This window comes from Stomoxys calcitrans, chromosome 1 (genome assembly GCF_963082655.1).
Source record: "Stomoxys calcitrans chromosome 1, idStoCalc2.1, whole genome shotgun sequence".
Lineage (NCBI taxonomy): Eukaryota > Metazoa > Arthropoda > Insecta > Diptera > Muscidae > Stomoxys > Stomoxys calcitrans.
Window position 1 is genome coordinate 11793162 of NC_081552.1, and position 15613 is coordinate 11808774.

The following is a 15613-nucleotide window of genomic DNA, read 5'->3' on the forward strand; positions in this document are numbered from 1 at the left end:
ATCAAAATACAACGGCTGCGTTGGCTAGGTCATGTTGTCAGAATGGATGAAGAAGCTCCAGCAAAAAAGTCTTTTGAGGGCAAACACGGTGGTACACGCAAACCGGGAAGACCACAAGCCCGATGGAAAGATCAAGTTGTGGGAGACACCTCGAAACTAGATGTCAGAGATTTTAGAATGAGCGCAGAAGATCGAGGCGCTTGAAACGCTATTCTACGTTCGGCTAGTGGAAGAAATATTCTGTCATAGCCAATTAAAGTAAAGTAACACAGGTATTCGGCCAAGGACCTGCGTTATTTGCCATAAAAATTTAAATTATATATTTTCCCCAGATTTGTCAACGTCGGATGCAAGAGTGGTGAGATAGGGAGACTGTGGAGCATACCTGGCATCACTTTATCTGCCTTTCGACTCTCCGACACCTCTACCCACGTCGGAGCTGCAACGGCTGGTGAGGAAAGCAAAACAGACAGGAAACCAGGTACTAATAGGTTGCGATGCGAATTCTCACCATATTTCGTGGGGCAGTACCAACACTATTAAGCGGGACCAAGCTCCGGCAGAGTTCTTGAATACTAACGACCTAATAACACTTAATATTGGTAATACCTCTACCTTTGTTAATAGGATTAGGGAGGAGGTATTAGATGTGACGATATGTTCATAACATCTGATCGATGAGGTTCAGGATTGTAGGGTCTCCATGGAACACTCTTTCTCTGACCATCGCTACAATAGATTTAGAATAGCACGGCCAGCGCCAAATCCGATACGCTTCCGGAATAAGTTGAAAACCAACTGGACAAAATTCGGAAGGCTACTCAGAAGAAGACTTGGGCAAGATAATTTAGATTGTTCAAGCATAGAAGACATTGATGAAAATGTCAACAGGATTACGACTGCACTGGCGGGATCCTTCGAAGATAGTTGTCCTCTTCGGGAAAGGAAATCAGCCCAAGAAAACCCTGGATGACCGGGAGATTCGAAATATTGGGAAAGAGGTCCGCAGAATTTTTAACAGAGCACGTCGTTAGAAAGGGGAAGTTTATTGGGATATGTATTACACACGGCCCAAGGAATACAATAAGATTACCAGAGCGGCAAAACGTGCTTCCTGCGAACTGGTCGATAGCGTTAATGACTCCGGCAAGATAAAAAAGTTTCTCTCAAAAACCCATGTCAAAACTGAAACTTTAGTAGACGACATGGGAGTGAGAGCAGAGACAACGGAGGACATGTTGAGGCTTTTGATGAAAACCGATTTTCCACAGGATACGAAGGGACTTACGGAGACACTGGAATCTTGGAATAATGACGTTGATCGAAGGTTTATAATAACGGAATTTTTGGTGAAGGAATCCTTGAGGAGCTTCAAACCATTTAAGTCACCCAGACCTGATGGAATATTACCGGCGTTACTGCAGAAAGAGGCAGACTATATGGCGCCTCGTCTGGCCAAAATTTTCATAGCGTGCCTAGGACTTTCATACACTCCGAAAGCCTGGCAGAAGGCAAGGGTGGTGTTTATACTCAAGCCCGGCAAGGCAAGTTATACGACACCAAAGGCCTACAGACCCATAATCCTTACGTCCTTTCTACTCAAAACCATGGAACGTATTATGGACACCATGATAAAGTGTAGGACATCCAGCGATCTGCTCAAATACAAACATAATGCCTATGTCAAGGGAAGGTCGGTGAAGACTGCCCTGCACGAGGTTGTGCATAAAATAGAAGAATCCTTCGATGCCAAAACATACACACTGGCGGTATACATTGACAATGTGCGGACCGACACACTGATTCAAACCTTAGACCAGTACCGGGTGGACCGGGTCCTTAGACACTGGATAAACCACATGCTAAGGAACAGGTGGATAAATTGTGTGTCCCATAGCATAAATATAAGGAAGAAAGTGGCACAGGGCGCGCCACAGGGAGGCATTTTCTCGCCACTCCTATGGGTAACCACCATAAATGACCTATTACGTATGCTGACTGAGGAGGGATTTGAACCCGTTATAATACTTTTAAGGGGTAAGGATCCGTACGAGCTATGCAGAAGTGCCGAAAGGGTCTTGTATAAGGCATATGACTGGGCTAGACCCAGAGGTCTCAATGTTAACCCAGAGAAGACTGAGATATGCCTGTTCACAAGGTGGGCCAATTTAATGCACCACGTTTCCTCAATAAGACGATTTCGATATCTGACAAGGTCAAATACTTAGGTGTGATCTTGGACAGGAAACTGAATTGGAAGTGTCACATTCAGGAGCGTTCAGAGAAGCCTCACAGATGTTGGGCACTATGTAGACGAGCCATAGGCTCGAAATGGGGTCTGAGTCCTAGGATAGTCCACTGGCTCTACAGGAGTGTGATTAAATTAATACTTGTTTACGCCTCAGTAGTTTGGTGGACTGCTATGAAGAAAAAGTGCAACATATGGACCATACAACAGGTTCAGAGAACATGTTGTCTTGGCATAGGCGGAGCGATGAGGACCACTCCCACTAGGGCACTGGAGACTATTCTAGATATCCGACCCATTGACATACAGAGTGGGAGGCAGCCACTGCGTCTATGGGACTTAAGGTGATGGCAGAATGGATTGAGGATGGGAGCAGCTCAGTCTTGCAGTGTAAGAAGGAAATTAACGCCTTCTCGTTTGGGTGCCGAGCCATAACGAAATAAGGGGAAATGGAAGGGCAGACTTGGCGGTGAAGGCCAGAGGACTGCCGTCAGTAAACTTGGTTAACCCGAAGCCTTTTGGGTCGACGCAGTCCGCGTTAAGGGAGTGAGCGACGAATGCGCATGCAACAGCGAAACGGTCGGTAGGACGGCAAAATCCTATGGGTGGATTCAAATCGTGAGAAGACGAGGCTATTACTGAAAGGAAGAAAGAAGAAGGTCAGTTTAGCTATTGGTATCATAAAGGGACACATAGGACTACGAGCTCACTTATGTAAAATCGGTGCGGCAAGTAATAGCATGTGTAGGGCATGCGGAAGATGATGAGACGTTGGAGCATTTGCTTTGTCATTGCCCGGCTTTCGCGTCCAACAGATACCGGTACTTAGGTGGAGACACAATATCAGACATGAACCAACTTAAGGGAGTGGTTGAAAACAATTAAGAATTTTGTAAGTAGCACGGAATTCCTAACTTAAAATTTTCTTTTTCGAGGTTACTTTATAGTTTTTTGTGCGCTCTTAAAAGCCGATTACTATCTTAGGTGTATGTCCACAGTAACATTGAGCGGATTAATATCTGCACCCTCTTTTCAACCTTACCTAACCTAACTGCGGCACGGACTCAACAAAAAATATGAAAACTTGGCGAAAGGTATTTGATTATATTTGCTCTTAAAAAAAACGAAAACGAAGCTTTCCTTCAAGAAGGCATCAAAGACTGTTGGCTGCCCATACGAAGAAAAACTTTTGACCGCTTGGGAAGAGAACATTTTGGAAGCTGCAGGCCTTAATGCGGCGGCAGAAGGTCTTGTCTCAGTAGACTCCTTCGGTAGTCAACGGGACAACGAAGGAATCGTTAGAGGTAGAAAACGACAAAGAAAATGAAATCATATATTTGCAGATCAATCTATCCTTTGGTGGTGGATATAATAATTACATTAAAAACATTTGAACTCAAGATCCTTAAGCAGCTTTAAGACTTTTAAGAAATTCCTTGTACCTTAATTTGCTAAAGTACCTTGATTTAAATAACTTTAAGTTGAAAACAATTCACCACCATGGATTCTGCTAAAAATGTATGCAAAATAAATTTAGTTGGAGGACATAACTTTTTCCTACGTACCAAATTTCTGTCAAACCAACAAAAATTAAAACTTCTAGGAACCGAACAAGGATGATCGAGAATGTAATGTACCCGACCACAGAGGGGTCTGAATGCGAGTTCTAAAAACTTTGTAAACATCCTTCAGTCTATGCCGAGTTAGAACTACGGAAGCCTTTTTAGCTAACTTCAGTCGGGTGGGGGTTCGCGTCCTGCTCTTCATAGGCTAAGTTTCCACTACAAAATTATTTTTATAGACTCCCTATTTTTTTATGAGATACAGAGACTACATGGGCCAGTACGATAAAAGAAAAAAATACACCCGCTTTAATCACTAAGAAAAAAATGAAGTTAATATGAAATGGGTATTTTCCCGAAAGCCATTACGTTTGGTCTCTCAATTATATATATATATATATATATACATATACATTTATACATATACATTTATATTCTCTGGCACTGATATTTTTCCGTGAGTGTATAAAATGTTTGCAATGAGTTTGTGACTATTGCCTAGCAATAACAACAAAAACAAATTCATTGATGAATTTGGTCATCACGTAACTAATGCCTGTTGCGTGGCCGCACCCAGGACATCTCCACCTGCCACATGCAAAAAAAAAAATTTTGCGTGGAAGGGCCTTAAGGGTGGGCCTTTACGCCTTCGTGGCGGCCTCAAAACCACGCTTTATTCCCAGCCCCTATTTTTTTTTTTTTTTTTTTTTTTTTTGGTCGCTGGAGGGGTCTGGGGGAACTACTTGGACACCCGAGCAGCTGGACCACAAAGTATAGCGTTGGAGGTCCGCCGTGTCCAAATTTATTGTCGCTGTATGGATGTGTTGAGGCTGATATATATATGTCCATGGAGCCAAGTGGTCTTACCGTTCGGGGCAATTCTGAGGGTAAAATATCCATACCCGTGGGATGTTTTATCCTCACAATCGCAATGGAACGACTGGGACACTTGGATCCACTTTGACACGCTTTTATTTAGTGCCTTTGTTAGGGCATGTTTGCTTGATTTTTTTTATGCGCTTATGGCGAGAGGTATTGGTTCTTGTCTGCCGTATTATGATTACCTCCCCGCCATGCGCTTATTGTGATGTATGTATGTTCTACGCATGCCATTGAGTGAACATTACCACCGTCAAACGTGTGAAATGAAAAATCTTGTCCAAGGAAGTTTCGAATTCACAAATATGGCCAGCAGGTAGTGTCCACCCAATTCCATGCGTAGAAAGTGTGCCTGGAAAGGAGAAAGGGAGATATTAGTAGGAATAGATTAATAGAATAGAAGCAATGGTTTATACTCCCTGACGGCTGCGTTTTAATGAGAGAGTCCACGTTGACATTTGGCAATTTGACAGCGGCACGGCATTATCGGCCAATGTTGCCACTCATTACTACTCGTAGTAAATTGTTGGTAGTTAGTAGGATCCGTAGAGTACGGTTGATAATGACGTGTAGTAGGTTGATTCATTCATAAATTCGGCGGTTATAAGAGAGAATTATTTGAAATCGAGGCGAATTATTAGAAAAGGCCAAATATAATAATAATATTGAGAATATTTAGTAGAAATGTCGGACAGCGTCCAATATGTCGGCTCGGGAAAAATCGCCATTGTATCAACTCCGGCCTATAAAAGGGCACAGAAGGGGGAAAAACGCCATTAGTTTGTGAAAAAGTGGTGCTGAGCAGGCACGTATCATAGAGTGTCGAAGTAAGTGTTACAAGAAAAAAAGTGAAGGTGTTAATAGGACATAGAATAAAGGTTAACATCCTTTTTTTTTGGTGATTAAGGTTATAAGACCGGAAAATAGCGTTGTATGTCAGAAGAATATCCATCTTTGTGTTTTACTGGCAAAATCGCCTAAATAGAAAAGGTAAATTTTGTCTAAAAGTGGGTGATTTTGGGATAAATCAGTGAAATGAAATTTTGTTTTCAGAGGTGCTGGATTGGATTGTGCTACATACCCCTGTGCGTCCATAATAAGGGAAAAGGATCCATATTACTGTGACCGTTAGTGAAATTCACAAGGTAGGATCATTCCTCTTAGTGCATATATAGTACGGTCAACAATTTATTAAGGAAAGTGGAATAAAGGAGTCCGTCTTTCCTGGTGTCCGCCATTACCGACACAATTCAGTGGAGGAACTCCATCTGTCAGCCACTGGCGTCACCACTTTTGGATTTTTTAATAAAGTGGTTGAATCACCAATACAGCGTTGTCCGTGAGAGCAAAAGCTCAGCACCACAACAAAATTGAAATTCCCAAAAGTCTAAGCCTTTTGTTGTTTTAACCATCTGTATTTTGTGGCCATCCACATATATTTATGTTTGGCTCCAGTTATGTGTTTCTCTTGATGAACGCATAGATATCATTTTTTTTTGTGTGTGTGTTTGGATTCTGGCTTTTTATGCCCACCAATATATTCGCACACCAACACAAGCGTCGACGTCCAACTATAAGACGATATTTTTAATTTTTGGCCGCATCATACCATCAAGATTGTCTCGCATGCTACATACATTGACGAGACTGCTGCGGCATAATTTTGGCACTTAACAAAACGAACAAGCCACACAACAAAAAGAGCCACAACGATCATTATGACCAATATCATTAGAATTTAAGTTATATATTTATATTCATGTTATTTTTAGGTTCAAATTTAAGTTTCTTTGATTTATTTATTTAATTTATTGATTTACATATTTTTACCCTTTTTTTTAATTTTGATTTTTGTTTTAACATACCTTTTTTTTACACTGAAAGAATTTTGTGATAGGGCCCCCAAAGATTTTTTTTTGGTTTTAAATATACATAATCATTAGTTTCCCTTTTGTGTGAAACAGATTAATACTTACCCTTAGAACTTACCTAAGCGAGCTCCTTTAGGCCAGGTCAGGGGGAATTTTGATTAAAAGGCTTTAGTTTGACTAATTAGTCAGAAATAATTTATTAAGAATTTGAGGGTTCTAAAATCGTTACGTTTCAGGTCGACAAGACCATTCGTTTTACTTATTATCATTTTTATTAAACTTTGATTCCTTGACAAAACAAACTAAGTAAGGATACCAAATAGATTTTAGGAAAATAACGTATACTGGGGTTAGTGTTAGTTTAATATTAATAAATATGTTTATATCTTGAATGTTTAAAACTGAAAGTATGATGCGTTAAAGTTAATTGTTGAGGGGAATGTAAAGTGGTAAGTTAGGTGATGTGGGCGGGTTAGTGGGGTCACATGAATATGATGGAATGTTGACCAAGGTAGGGCGGGCGGCCGGAGGTCATAGGACGATCTCCCAAAACAAATGGAATGTGAAAGTTCAGGTGTAAGTAACGTTTTTTTTTGTGTTTGAATGTATATCGTTTTTTTTTATTGTCTACGGGCCTAGGGCGAGGATATAGGGTTGGGACCTCCCCAGAGATGTCGACGAAGCTAGCCGGTGCCCGGAAAATATCCCCAAGCTGCAATAGGCACACGTAACAAAATGGCGCCCAAACAAATGTATGGCGGTTTAAAAGACCGCTATCGTAATGTAGGAGTGTAGATCACCTAAACACTGTGCAATAGAACACTAAATGAGTGCAATAGCCCAACGTTTATATTCAAAACTAAAAGTAGGCGAGTTTCAGGGTTTCGTAGCCATTCTTATGAATATATATAGAACCGTTGTACGAGATTCTGTAACTCTATTACTTTAGGGTTAGAATAGAGACTACCAATACAAAAGATGAGGCGCGAAGTGACATACGGACTGTTATAGGAAGCCGTATTTGCACACGTTAATCGGAACTAGAAATGATTAGAATAGTTTCAGCCTGAAGTTTGAAGTGACCCTGTTTTGGACCAAAGGAATAACCGCTTTAGATTTTATCTAGAGGTCAGCTGTATTCCAAGGAGAAGAATCAGGCGTGGATAGGGTCATAAAGATGGCGTATCAAAGCACTACCCAAACCGTAATTTTTATGTTTTCCGTTTTGTATAGCTAATGTCTTCTTTCACATTCCATTGAGTAGAGCCGAAAAAATACCCCACACATCACATCCCGCTTTACAATCCTCTCATGTATATCGAATTGTTAAGAGTTTTGCGTTAAATATTGTGTTGTGCGTTCTTGAATGCCAGATTTTTTTTTGCGTGTGAAGTTGTCATTGTTGGCCAGTGTCTCAGGAAGGATATTGGTGTTTTCCATTGTTGTCTAGCGGCAAGTTATGGGCATTGAGACCCGAACACAGGCTGAAAATAGAAAGAGGAATAGGCCTGAGACATTTGATTTAAATAGGTCATTACAAGTACAGGAAAAGAGATCGAAACAGAGAACCGAGATGAGTGTAGCGCCTGGTAATGTTGACAGAGCTGGCCAAATTACGGACATGTCTCAGACGATAAATGCGCCACCGTCAGGAACCAATTCAGAGGCCGGATCTCAGGTACAAGCTGCGATGGCACAACAGCCGACAACGTCCCAGAGTCGAAGTCAGATACAGGGTGAGGCAGGAGGTTATCAACGGGCTGTTGAGAATCGATTTCAGTCGGTTCAGTCAGAGATGAGTGACATAAGGAAAGCTATTGGCGATTTGTCCAAAGCGGTCACTCAGTTGTCCCAGATAGCTTTGAATCAGGGTAGAGGCGAGAATACACCTGTGAGCACCCCGGCTATGGCACCAGGACGTCCACTTAATTCCGAGAGAGCAGGGGATAAACCCACGGAACAAAATACCGTACCTGAGGCACCTGAAATTCAGAGAAGGGAAAATAATGTCATTCGAATCAATAAATTAGGATTGTTTGCGTGTAGGCTGAATGTACCTTGGTTGTCTTTAGAATTATGAACTGGAAAACATCAAACAAGACTTAAGACACCTTTCCGATGTGGTTCGTTTCGTTGGTAAATTCAAAGTGGGAGTTTATTTTAATAATGGCTTATCATCTAACATATGATTTTGTATGTTGGCTAACTTAACGAAAGCAAAAGAAGTTACCTGTCAACTTATAGTTAGTAAACTTAGAGGTAAGAAAGAAATAATTGGGCAAAATTGTAATAGATTATATCATTGGCATAAACATTCCGGGCCCCTTGATGGGTACCATCGAAATAAATTGAAAAAAGAACTTGTCTAATGTAATATGTTAAGATACAATTCAAGAATAATTCTGAAATTCTATTTTGAAATACAAATTGATAATAAAATCAAAAAAAATAAAAATATTATACTTAGCGTAAAAGATATTGTTTTAATCTTAAGGCGAGCAAATTCCAGAAACCAGCCATCCTAGAATTGAATTCTGAGCCATCGGTATCCCTTCATGATTCGGCATAACACCCCCAAGGATTATTTTGGGGTAGACATCTGAGCCCAAAACCATAGAAATTGGTGCGCTTTCATAAAATGCGGGGTCTGCAAGAATAAGATTTATAAATTTGTCCTTGAAAGTTGAAGGTAATGAATGTGATGGGGTTTTCATTGACATTCGATTGTCAACTCGAAAATTTGCTGAAAATCGAGCTTTAGGATCAGAGTTAGCTCGAATGGTTAGTTGGCACATTAAGGTATCTTCGACATGAATGGTTTTGATGCCAATTTTAGTGAGAGTAGATTTTATTACGCGGCTGACTGCACATCCTGTGTCAATTAGAGCTCGAACTTGGTATAGGCGTCGATCGTGTACTATCTTAACCAGAGCAGTGGGAAGTACGGTAATTGTTTGTGGTGGCAAAGCGCTTGAAGTCACAACGCGTACTGCTTCCGATTCCCGTTTTATTGACTCTTGATGCAGTAGAGTGTGATGTGATCGTCTGCAAATGTGGCATCCTGTATTTGAGAAACATCCAGACTGAGAGTGCTTATGGGCCAAGCAATTGATACAATACTTATATTTTTCCACAACTTGTTTTCTTTGATTGGCACCCATTGAGAGAAATTTCCTACAGATTCTTAGTGGATGAAATTTTTTGCAGATTCGACACTGAAAGGGTCGTTGTTTTTGACGGCTGACTCGGTTAGGAGTGCTAGAACGGTTTTGAACAATTCTAGGCATTCTGAAAATAAAGGTTTCTTAAAATATGGAAATATTGCCAAAGATAATGATATTGAAAAGGAATCGTATATGATATGGTAAGGAAAGGAGTCGGACGGAACTATTGGGTGGGAAGTAGAACGAGTTTTGTAATTGGACGAGTAATCACACCCTTTGATGTGTAAACGGAGGCTACTCGTACACGCTTATCTTTTCCTGGATGAACATGAGTAACTCGACCAATTCGCCATTCGTTTGGTGGAAGATTTTCGTCGCGGATAACGACAATGGAATCAATTTCTACGTTCTTTTCTGGATTTTTCCATTTGTTCCTCTTATGGAGCTCCTTTAAATACTCGGATTTCCAACGTTGGCAAAAATGTTGCTGAAGGACCTTGACACGTTGCCAACGATTAACCACAGACTCAGGATGAGTGTCGTAATTAGGCTCTGGAGGAGCCAAAATTGGTCCTCCTATGAGAAAATGTCCTGGTGTGAGCGGATTTAAGTCAGTGAAATCCTCTGACATTGTGGAAATAGGCCTCGAATTAAGACAAGCTTCTATTTTTGTCAGAAGAGTACAAAATTCTTCGAAGGTGTAGGTGAAACCGCCAGAAATTTTCTTCAAATGGGTCTTAAAACTTTTCACCCCGGCTTCCCATAGGCCACCCATATGGGGTGCGCCTGGGGGAATGAAATGCCACGAGAGGTTTTGGTGGATAAATTGGGACACAATATTGGATTTAGATGCTGCAACGAAGTCCCTAGCGATATCTCTTGAGGCACCAACGAAATTAGTTCCGTTGTCGGAATATATATTAAGAGGACAGCCACGCCTGGAGACAAATCGGTGAAAAGCTGCGAGGAACACTGGGGTGGATAAAGAGGACGTAGGTTCCAGGTGAATTGCTTTGGTCGCAAGACACACAAAAACGCAAACGTACCCTTTGGAAATTTTGGAACCACGACCTGAAAAGCTCTTAACGTCGAACGGACCTGCAAAGTCAACGCCTGTGTTATGGAATGGGCGCTTTAAGGTTGTTCGTGTTGGGGGAAGAGCTGCCATGAGCTGTGTTTGAATTTTCTTCTTATGTAAAACACACACCTTACACTGGTGGATTATAGTTTTGATGAGGTTTTTTAATTTAGGAATCCAAAATTGCATTCGAATGAGGTTAAGTACTTGCTGGTTACCACCATGAATGCTAAGAATATGAGTGAATTGGACTAAAAGGCGACTAAGATGGCAGTTATAGGGGAGAATTATTGGATAACGTTCATCGTAGCTAAGGGATGGCGAATACGCGAGTCGACCAAACGCGCGAATAACTCCATTCTCATCCAGAAATGGATTTAAGTTAAGAATGTTAGAAGACTTTGGGACAGCTTTCTTTAGTCGTAAAGCTTCAACCACCTCTGGAAATCCTTCCGCTTGAGCTAGAACTATTAATCTATTTCTAACTGCCTTTACTTCTGTAACCTTTAACTCGACAGAATCGAATGTGACTGAATCGCGGTGCTTTGGATGAGTCTTGTGAAAGAATCGGAATATATAACAAATGACTCGAATAGCCCGATGAAAAGAAGAAAAGCGACCTATAATTTCGTGATTATCGGAGTTGGTAGCAAGATGTACTCGTAGGGCTTTCTGTTCCAATTCAGTATCGTCTATGATATCGTCTGATATAGGCCAACTGTTTCGAGATTCGGACAGCCACTTAGGTCCGCACCACCAGAGATTATTTTCAATTAAATCTTTGGGATAAACTCCGCGGCTAGCTAAGTCCGCTGGATTGAATAGGGTATCAACATGGAACCAATTGTCAATTCCTACCTTGCTGCTTATGGTGGATACGCGGTTTGCAACAAAAGTTTTCCAGTTGCATGCGGGCTTTCGCAGCCAAGCCAAAACAATAGTTGAATCAGTCCATTTGAATATTTCATAACTTGGAAGATTCATTGAAGGAATTACTGACCCGACAACTTCTGCGAGCAAGGTAGCCCCAAGGAGTTCAAGTTTAGGAATGGAAAGGCATTTGACTGGTGCTACCCTGGATTTGGATGTTAGCAAATTTACAGAAACATGTCTGCTTTCATCCTCCACACGGGAGTAAATGACTGCTGCATATGCATTTTCCGATGCATCGCAAAATGCGTGAAATTGGATACGAAATGAGGGTGCGTAGGAAATCCAACGTGGGATTTGGATTGAGTTGATAGTTGAGAAGTCATCTAGAAGATTTTTCCAATCTTGGAAACATTTGGAAGTAATTTTCTCATCCCAATCAACCTTGGATAACCACACATGTCGCATAAGAATTTTCGCTAGGACGACTATGGGTGCTAGCCATCCAGCTGGATCGAAAATCTTAGATATTTCGGAAAGCACCTCTCTTTTCGTGTAACTCTCCTTACATGGCGTTGCCTGAATTACGAATAAGAACTTATCTAACATGGCATTCCACCGCACACCTAAAGTCTTGGTTAGGCTGCTGTCATCGAAAAGAAGGAAATCTTCCTTCAAGATGTGCTCTTTGGGTAAGGACTGGAGAATCTCCTTAGAATTGGATGCCCATTTTCTAAGTGGAAAACATGCGGAATTAAGGGCTGAGATCAATTGATCTTTAGCCTTTAAAGCCAATTGGAGATCGTGGCAACCAGTTAAAACATCGTCCACGTACATGTCGTCTCGAATAATGTGGCTTGCCAAAGGATAAAAACTGCTGCAGTCTTCTGCGAGCTGCATTAGAGTTCTAATAGCCAAATATGGAGCTGCATTTACACCAAAGGTTACGGTTTGCAGTTCGAAATCTTGAATCTGTTCCTTTGGCTTTGTTCGAAACAGAATTCTCTGGAAACAAGAATGATCTTTATTAATCCTTATTTGCCGATACATCTTTTCGATGTCGGCACTGAAAACATAGCGATAGAGACGCCAGCGCAAAAGAAGAAGAGTCAAGTCATTCTGAAGTACTGGGCCTGGATAGAGAATGTCATTAAGTGATGTTCCCGAGGATGTTGGACATGAGGCATTGAAGACCACTCTGACTTTGGTAGTGGTTCTATCGGGTTTTATCACCGCATGGTGGGGGAGGTAATAGTGCCTTGGAAACTCTTCCTCAACAGGAATAGGAACCTTGGCCATATGGCCTAGGTCTAAATATTCCTGGATGACAGAATCATATTCGTCTTTTAACGACATGTTTTTGGATAGTCGAGACTCATTTCTCAAGAATTGAGCACTAGCTATGGACCTGGATCGTCCTATCTGTGGAGAGTTATATGAAAAGGATTCCTTGAACGGCAGAGACACTATATATCTCCCATCAGAGTCACGTTTGGTTGTTTCCGAATATAATTTCTCGCAAAATGAATCGGATTCGGAGAGTAGAGGCTTTTGCGGAACTTCCTCCACCTCCCAAAAACGCTTTAGCTGTTTTTCTAAATTCGTTTCTGAAAAGTAGGAAACTATAGTAGAATAGGATGATACTTTAGGATTATTCCGGATAGGTCCTGTAATTATCCATCCGAATATTGTCTCTTGAGCGACAAGAGAGCCGCAAATGTTTCGACGAACATTGTCCAAAAGAATATTATTGAATATGTCCGCGCCAATAAGCAGATCGATTCGGCTACTTTCAAGAAACTTTGGATCAGCAAGCCGAATGTTCGGAAATTCTACAAGAACCGAAGGATTAATGGAACTTGTTGGAAGATCTCCTGAAAGTTGCGGCACGACCAAAGCTGTTACATTGACATGCAAGTCGGAGTCAAAACGAGGGCTTATAGAAAATGTTGCCATTTTTCTGGATTTTGCTGACGTGACACCATTGAGACCCGCAATGTCGGCCTCGATTGGTTGGAAAGGCAGTTTGAGGATATTGAAGACACGTTCAGATATGAACGTTCCTTGTGAACCTGAGTCTATCAGGGCTCTCACAAAATATTTCAGTCCGAGATGACTGATTTCAACCAGCGCAGTGCCGAGAAGAACATTTTGAGAATGTGCAGCGAAACATGATTGGATGTTACTTGCAGAGGACGAAAAAGGCGGGAAAGATACCTGTTCGAGGCTTGCGTGATGAACGGAAGATTGGGGGATTGTGGACTGTATCTGTTGGAGTTCAGAATTTTGAATTTGGGAGTGACTTGAGGCAGGATTCGTATCGTGAACAGGCTTAACGTCACGATGCAGGAGAGTATTATGCCTCTTTCCACACGAGTAGCAGTTGTGAGGACTTTTGCAGTCCTTTACGCTATGGGCTTTTGCGAAACAATTGAGACATAAATTCAATCTTCGGATACAAGATTGTCTATCATCTATTTTCATGTTAAGAAACTTAGGGCATTTGCGGATTGTATGAGGCTCATTTGCACATAAATTGCATGGTGGATTTGAAGTGGGGGGAGAAACCTTCGCATGGTTGCTATTAATTTTCTTATTCAAGGGCGTTGCCTGTTTCTTACAGCTTGAATTCGTCTTATCTGCATTGAAGGGACCGTTTATTTCACAAATTGTCTCCAACGTCTGGTATCTGCTTGACAAAAACGAATCTAAATCTGTCCATTTTGAAATATCTTTCTTGTTTTTAATGGATTGCTCCCACAGAGAAAGAGTAACACGAGGAAGTTTCGTAGAGCAGACAAAAACAAAAATTGCGTCCCAGCTTGAGACGTCAATATCATATAATTTCAAGGACGAAATGCAGGAGTTGATGTCGCGTTGAAGGCATTTAATATCTTCACTTGACTCCGTAGTAATCGTGGACAAATTAAATAGAATTCGAAGCTGACTATGGACTAACATTCTTTTGTTTTCGAATCTATCTTTAAGATTCGACCATGCGATGTCAAAGCCGTTGTTTGTCAGGGGACATTTTTTGACAATGTCATGTGCCTCTCCCTCTGTCTTCTTCCTCAAATGAAACAATTTTTGAACCTTGGAAAGACTGGAGTTATTCACGTATATGGCAGAGAACATGTCTCGAAACGAAGGCCAGGATTGGTAATCTCCACGGAAAGATTCCGTATCGCAAGCTGGAAGGTGAAAATTAGAAGGCTGGACGGATGCTTGCTGAGTGGGAGTTACATTTGTTCGTCTATGAATATGGGCACTAAGTTTTGAAACAATTCTGACGTAGGTTTCATAAGAAGCGTGAAATCTTGCATTTATGCTGTCTAGGTCAGAGCCTTCGCTATCAGAATCTGATTCAGGGGAGTTATTCCCATCATCATTGGCTTCTCCGGATGGCTTTTTGCTCTGACTGTCGAAATGATCTATACATTTGTCATAAAGGCTTTTGACAGTTGCCCAAATTGATTTAAGCTCATCGCGGTGTATCTCTAGAGCGAAAATAGATGATTCGGAAATATTTGCCTCAGTTAATCCCTGTTCGAAATTAACTAGCTTATCATTAGCCCGGATGAATCGTTCTAAGGAGCTCATGATGAATGTTGGAATTTAAGAGAATTAATTGAATGAGAAACCACGAGAAGAAAAGACTTAAATATCGTTAAGCTGTAGATATATAAGGCAAATTCCTAATATATGAAATCAGGCTTCGAAATAGGCTTCTTCGAATTTCTAATGGGAAAGAAGCTATTTGTACAACGTGATTGAAATGGGTGTGGAATTCCTGATTATCTTGTGTTTCCCTTTCTTTGCAAAATGAAAAACAGGAAACAAATTTAGGTAAAAGAAAAATACGAATGAAAAAAAACCTAATTATTTTTTGGAAAAGCGTTTTGTGAAAAAAATGTGTAGACTTCTCTATTTTCCAAAGTAAA

General features: G+C 41.0%; 1 protein-coding gene across 1 annotated transcript; it reads right to left on the reverse strand.

The window, feature by feature from the left end:
• Nucleotides 1-9947: 9947 nt before the first annotated feature.
• Nucleotides 9948-15272, reverse strand: LOC131995566 (uncharacterized). Its single transcript, XM_059364339.1, has 2 exons — nucleotides 11102-15272; nucleotides 9948-10510 (listed from the first exon to the last, which is right to left on the reverse strand). Exons 1-2 carry the CDS (start codon nucleotides 15270-15272, stop codon nucleotides 9948-9950), a joined length of 4734 nt encoding a protein of 1577 aa, XP_059220322.1.
• Between the last annotated feature and the right edge of the window lie 341 nt (nucleotides 15273-15613).